This window comes from Papilio polytes, unplaced genomic scaffold (assembly GCF_000836215.1).
Source record: "Papilio polytes unplaced genomic scaffold, Ppol_1.0 DF823923.1, whole genome shotgun sequence".
NCBI lineage: Eukaryota > Metazoa > Arthropoda > Insecta > Lepidoptera > Papilionidae > Papilio > Papilio polytes.
Genome location: NW_013525281.1, coordinates 3,474,835 through 3,482,045, shown reverse-complemented (window position 1 = coordinate 3,482,045; position 7,211 = coordinate 3,474,835). Strand labels below are relative to the sequence as shown.

The window sequence follows — 7,211 nt, the reverse complement described above, 5'->3', positions numbered from 1 at the left end:
TATTTTAACCGTTACATTGTGTTAATTGTGAGCTGACCTGCAGGTACGTGCTGCCCTCGTCCCTGTAGAGAGCGAAGGGCACGTCGTTGTCCACCAGGTCTCTGAGGGCGAGCCAGCCCGATGGCGACAGATACTGGGCGCTGGTTACCGCGCACACAGCATCCTCCACGTCTGACATAAATGTAAATACCAATATAAATAACTAATATACTTGCTTGTAGATTTCTGTTATTACGTAGATTACTATTAAGTTCAACCTTCAAATTTATCCTGTAAAGGTTGAAAATAGGGACGAACGTAATCTACACTTCTATACTAATGTTATTAAGAGGAAAGATTTGTATTTTTGTATTTTGTATTCCGTGAAACAACTCAAAAGCTACTAGGCCGATTTCAAGAATTGTTTCACCATTAAAAAGCTACGTTATCAGTGAGTAACATAGACTATATATTTTTTTTATAATCTAATTTTAAGCGGACAAATAAGTAATAAATCAAGATTAACTATTGTCACATATGTGTTTGGACCAAACCATAAGCTTGTCTAATACCTAAAGTAATTGTTTAATTACAAAATTACAGTGTACCTATAGGATAACGGTCGCCATACAGTGCTTCAAGCAGGCGGTAGTGAATATTTTAATCGTTTATCTTTTTTTTTTTATAACATAAAGTGGCAAACGAGCAAGCGGCCACCTGAATCCGCCAAAATGGCGAAGCGACCGCTGCCCATAGACATCCGCAATTGCAGATGCGTTGCTTACCCTTATTCAACAGAGGATAACACGCACATACAGAGGATGTTTGACCTTCCTATGCATCTCCTCCACCGTCAAATCCACTTCCCCTTTCATCCTCTCCTTAAAAGAAGAGGGTAGTAAAGAGAAAGGGACTTAAATTAGGCCTCCGGCACCACACTCATCAGACGAAACACGGAATTGCTTCCATTTCACGTCTGTCTTCTGTGTGGTCGTGGTATTACACCGGGCGTGCCGGCCCTGCAGTGCTAAGATGTTAAAGCGGGCACTACCACTGTAGTTGTTGCTGATCGCCTTTTTACGGAGTTGTAGGAACCTACTTGAGTATTAGGCTTTTAGATTACATTTGAATGGACATAAGATTTTGGAATTTACTTTCGCCTACCTAACAATATCCGGTATGGTCTAGTGGCTAGGATACCTGGCTCTCACCCAGGAGGCTCGGGTTCGATTCCCGGTACCGGAATAACTTTTTGTAATTTATAACAAAAATCAAATATTTGAACGCCATATCATTTGATACATCTCTACTAATATTATAAAGGGGAAAGATTTATATTTCTGCATGTATTGAAATAACTCAAAAACTATTAGGCCGATTTTTTAAATTCTTTCACCCTTAGACAGATAATCAAGTTGTTTCCATAGGCGATGTGTTTTTATTATATTTTTAATTTCATGCGGGCGAAGTCGCTTACAACAGCTAGTCTTGAGTATTTTTTTTAGTTTTTTACCTGTGAATATAATCTCCTTAGATGGATATACGATTTGTCCCTTGAGTGGAAGAAAGACGAATGGAATTTGCGGTTTTGTTGCGCCTCGTCCGTAACTCGCCATTTGGCATTCTGAAATAAATAAGTTTGAATTACTTAACATTTGCTCTATGACCACTGTTAGTATCCACAACTATTGATTTACATTGTCGAAACGCTTAACATATATTATTGTCATATGTATTGAGAGAACAAATATGTTTTTTTATAAATATTGACAGCAAACTCGACTTAAATTGTCATATGAAGCTCGGGTTACCAACGATATCTTCTCATAGCTAACAGTAAATAATTTGTCAGTAAAAATGATTTCTTTGAATTCAAGCGCCCTCTATACCTTTGTTCGAATCAAATGTGAACTATTACAGTTATTAGGCTAATGGAGATCAAATACAATGGGTTGCTTAACAAAAGCGTATAATAGCAGATATATTAATTAAACATGTGGCGTACGAACCTAAAGGTCGAGTTACATCAGAGGTTACGGTTCATAATTTAATGCGGGAAATTAAAATACCGTTATATACGGAACTATTACTTACGAATTAATTTGTACTCAAAAGATATAACCTAATAATTAAACTACGTAAGTGTTTCGTAAATTAAATATTTATTTATCATCAATTTTATTCACTGCTTTTAAGCATAAACCTAGGAAGACAATCTTCGTACTTTTATGTCACCTTTCTGGTTTTATTGACAACAATTTTTTATTATCTAAAAAAAATCCCAGAGGTATCATACTAATGTTATTTAAAGATAAATTTTACCGTCAATATGGTTGACACAAATCCTCTGGTCCTCCCGGAAAGCTGGCGTGTCGCGTGCGCACTGGCAGGAACAGCCAGAGACGCCCATGGCGGCCAGCGCGGTCCCATGGGATACCTCCATACATCTCGTTAGCCCGCACTCTGGACCTTTAAGACAAACAAAGAAATAGAATAATTAGGGGTAGGCCCAACAAGTATAGAACCGACTTTATTATACATGGCCCATTTAAAAGCTTTTCTTTCACAAAACATAAATAAGCTATATATTCTGGCCCCGAGAAACTTAAGTTTAGTAGGATGACGGGTTCAAAGGTTTTGTTTCTTTTTTTATAAGACCAGATAAAACATAAAGAAACATTAAACTATAGTTTCAAACTTACCAACGAGTGAAAATAAATCCCCGGATGCAAATCTTGTTACGTTCGCCAACGCCATCTCTTCTCTATGATTTGAAACACTAGGCCGTATAATTAACATCAAAATCAAGATAAGCGACATCTTTAGTTTCGTTTGGGTAATCATGGTTAAAACTTTTCTTGTCATTTTGATTCAAGCCGCGAGATGTCGCTGTTTGGAATATATGATTTTCTTGAATATTCTAAATTCTTTGAAGACATTTTTAAATTTCGTTTACGAAGATTTTCTTCGATTAACCTGGAACCAAACAAAAGAGAAAATTAGTTTATAACATTTAAATTTATCGTTCTATCTTATCTGCTAACAATTAAGATTATTTTTAAAATCATTAATTAAGATTTTATCTTTTAAATACTTTTAGAGAAACCTAAATTTTTCCGGCAGTAACACAAGACAGACACATAGACAGACTTTTGCCACATTCCACTTTTTCCACACTCTTGCCACATTTGCCACTCTTGTCACTTTTTCCACACTCTTTATGGGCTTGAGTTAATTTTTTACGGAAAAATTACGTCACTTGTCACTTTAATTGATCAATAATTGCTTTGTTTCTAGTTTATGGCGGTAAATTCTTTAGTTAGAGGTTAACATAAATCATCAACATGCCCCTGTTCCTACCGTAAACAGTATGTGCCTCTTCCATACATCTCTATCAGTCGTAAATATGTAAAAAATATGGTGTTAGTAGGTTGTACATTTAAAACTTATAAGTCACAAATCTTTAACAGTAACTCGCCGTAACATTTGACGATGTATGAGGATTGTTAAATAATGCAAATCACCGGTCGTATAATAAAATCGAATTGGCTACCACAAATCTATCTTGTCTGCAAAATGTCCATTTTTTATTTATCTACGTCGTATCAAATTGAAAGATTTCGTTTGAAAATTTATTAGCTTTCGATATGACACCATTATTAATTTTATTCATCCTGTCTTGTTTTAAATTAATTTTTACAAGTAAAGATATTCAGTTTTATTAGAGTTTTTAAACAAAACAACTGTTATATAAAAATAAAAACAGATACTTTGAATGTTTCATCATGGTTGGTGATCTATAATTTACGCGACGCTAAATATGATCGGATTATTATGAAACTAATTCCAAAGGTAACGTAAGCCTTTATTACCGTCTTTCATGTATCTTTTTGCCCATTCATTTTCGACCACTAAATATGAGATGGAAGCATCGAATATGTACAACACAACGTTTAGAAGTAATGAATACTTATTGTTAATTATTAAGAAGCATAATAGAAACAACGGCGGATCCAGGGGGGAGGCGTGGGGTCATGACCCCCCTGAGCTGATTGGTCAATAGCTTGTCAAAATATATTTACATATTTTGTCAAGCTCTTGACTTGATCACTACTATGTGACCCCCTCTGGTGCCAAAGCTGGATCCGACCTTGTATAGAAATCAATCTAGCATCTAATTGTCGTGCTGATTTAGGTTAGGTCTTAAAGGAGCTACAATTAATATGTTCTATATCTATCTTACATTTTTTGATTCTTTACTTTTATCGACGCTCGTCATATCCGGTAATAACAACTAAGTCATCATCATCCTTCTTATCCTACTCCCGTAGGGTCGGCGCAACAGGTTTTTGTCCTCCACATAACTATCATACGTAGTCTCAGTCATCACTCCCTTTTTGATCATGTCACCTTTCACGCAATCTATCCAACTCTTTCAAGGTCTACCTCTACCGGTGTACCCTTCCACAGTCATTACTTGTAACATGCATTTCATCCCTCCTCATAACATGCCCATACCATGCTAACCTTTTGCACCTTACCTTCTCTACAGTACAACAGTTACAGTACAACAACTAAGTATCGACAGTAATTCACATTTATCACATTAATGTGAGAAAACAATAAAGAAATCTGACGCTGTAGTAGCGACGAACTTGCTTCAGTCGATAGAGGTGTCATGACATAACCTCTTTATGGTTTAACAACGTATATCAGTGGTAATAATGATAGCTGATAGGCCATTATAATGTTTAATAGCCAACTAACATGCTTATATTGTATCCGTAAGTTAAAATAAATACATTGTTGCCACTATTTTAAAATTATCTTGTTAAAAATGTTAACCTACAATATTTTAGATTGTAAATTAATCACGGAATATTGTTGAAAATTGACACAAGTTGTCTGATAATTTACAAAAAAAATATTTTGTTTATCCGAAGTAAAAGACGAATTGATAATCTCCTTCTTTTCGTATTTCGATTATACAATGTTATAGCAAAGTCTTACTAACATTATACATGGGAAAGGGTTTTTGATAGATGTACTTTTTTTACTACATATCTCCAGGACAGCTCCAATCTCACAGACACAGATGTAGTACTTTAGACAATAATAACAACAATATTATACTGAATATCGATTCCCGCCAGAATGACATTGAATTGACATTGACAGATGTCATGGGACGGGACGTGTATGCCGATCTAGAGTTGGGCCGATTTCTTTTGAATCGGTAATATGAAAGAACACGTAAGCTATTAATAAAGTATTTTCTTTAATTCCCCATGAACAAAGTCATATGCAACGGCTTGTTAATATCTCTTTCTGCGTAATTAAGTGTGCGAGATTCGATGTTAGCTTCTGAGAATTATGAGTGGGTTTGGCTGTTTTTAATCTCAACGCGGTCAAAGGCTACGCGACGTGACAGATGAATAAATATCAAGAGACCGTTACAAATCTAACATGCATATTGAAAAAAGAAACGCGCTCCGAAAATATTCGTTATTTAACTGTCTTTGAGTACCGGTTTGTTAAGATTAGAAAACATGTAAATAAGTCACATTTCGATACAGCAACGTAGTGTCATCTAATATAAATGTATTCTTAATAAAATTTGACGATGTCATAAATGTCCAATTTTATGCCTCTATTTTCGTTAACTTGAGGAATAACAGTGATAGAGGGAATCTTAAATATTCACTTTAAATATATGTAGATTAAAAAATTTGTGAGTAAAGAACTAAAGAAGGATTAATTTGCAACTAGCTTTCGCCCGCAACACCGTCTGCGTGGAATTAAAAAAAAGTAAATAGCGTGTGTGCTCTTCCAGACTATCCTCCACATGTATGCCAAATTTCAAACAAACATCTATCCATCCATCCATCTAAACTTTCGCATTTATAATATTAGTAAGATAGATAAGAATTTTATAACACGACAAAGCCCTGTAATTTAGCCATCTACCTAAATATTTTGCTCTAAGGAAACTAATTTTTACACCCGTTCTAATAAAAATACTTAATTCGCTTAACGAAATCTTCTTACCGTTACTGTCTACATAAAAGTTGAAGTGTATGAAAGATCGACATTTATGGCCACTTTATAGCAATTATAATTACAAGAAAACATTTTAAAACTATCTAAAAAGGTTTAACTCTAAAAATAATCCAAATACATTTGAAGAACGGTATTCAAATCAGTTGCTTGTACAAATTTCTTACAATATTATACATATATATAAATGAACCAAACCACAAATCTAAACCAAAATAATAAAAGTGACAAATATTATGTTTTACAAGTTGATAAATCTTGATAATATTATTTTAAAAGGTCTTGTATACGCGGGTGACATCAATCTTTTAGGCCATTGCCTGTCATGATATCCGACCTGCGAAAAATTTGCATAACGCCGTTCTTGTAATAAAAACGAAAAAATGGTAAACGCTACTCGTTTTCCGCATAAGAATCAAGTAAGGAGTTACTTTCCACTGGAAAAAATACTAATTTCTGTTTTTTTTTTATAATTTACATGGCGACTTACTGGCGTCCGCGCCTTCGTTCGTAAGAAATCATACTAATATAAACGCGAAAGTTTAGATGGGTGGATGTTTGTTAGAGTTTGTAGCCTAAACGGCTTAAGGGATTTTGATGAAATCTGGTATACATGTAGAGGATAATCTGAAAGAACACCTAGACTACTTACTTTTATTTTTCTTTTACTCCACGCGGACGGACTCGCAAAAGCTAGTTAAAAATAAAGGTCACATAGCGTATCCCTGCTAAAGTTCATGAAAATCATCCATTGGGAACCGGACATTTTTCGAGGATGAACCTTATCGCATGTGTACTCCTGACTTTGTTTTTTTACTGTGCCAAATTTCAATAAGATATGTTGAACCGTTTATTATTACAGGATTATTGAATAAACATTTAAAAAAGCAAAACGAATGCATTCCACGGGAACCGTTACTATTTCCAGGATAAAGACTTTGCTCTACATCTGTGCCGAATTTCATGGAGATCCGTTCAGCCTTTTAGGCTACAAACTCTAACAAACATCCATCCATCCATCTAAACTTTCGAATTTATAATACTAGTATGGTAATTCAAAGGTAATGAAAACGCCATATTATCTTCTTTAAGAGGTGATCAGCCTCTAGTGTATTGCTGGACATTCCATTACAACCCGGTCTTACGCAACCAATCATTTTCTACTTGATTGGAGC

The 7,211-nt window shown here is 34.8% G+C and overlaps 1 protein-coding gene and 1 non-coding gene across 3 annotated transcripts in view; one reads left to right on the top strand and one right to left on the bottom strand.

The window, feature by feature from the left end:
• The window catches only part of LOC106102550, a 47,085-nt gene that overhangs the window by 9,112 nt on the left and 30,762 nt on the right, over nucleotides 1–7,211 (bottom strand). Inside the window, exons 2-5 of one of the 2 annotated variants that reach the window (XM_013282068.1) lie at nucleotides 2,682–2,955; nucleotides 2,302–2,448; nucleotides 1,493–1,603; nucleotides 38–171 (exon numbers count right to left, since the gene is read on the bottom strand). In XM_013282068.1, coding sequence (XP_013137522.1) covers nucleotides 38–171; nucleotides 1,493–1,603; nucleotides 2,302–2,448; nucleotides 2,682–2,844 — 555 coding nt within the window. In that variant the 5' untranslated portion in view covers nucleotides 2,845–2,955. Of the gene's footprint in view, nucleotides 1–37; nucleotides 172–1,492; nucleotides 1,604–2,301; nucleotides 2,449–2,681; nucleotides 2,956–7,211 lie in introns of those variants that run through there. The other variant, XM_013282067.1, reaches the window with a different exon arrangement.
• On the top strand, nucleotides 1,153–1,224 carry Trnae-cuc. The gene has a single exon. It is a non-coding gene; the product is annotated as a tRNA-Glu (tRNA).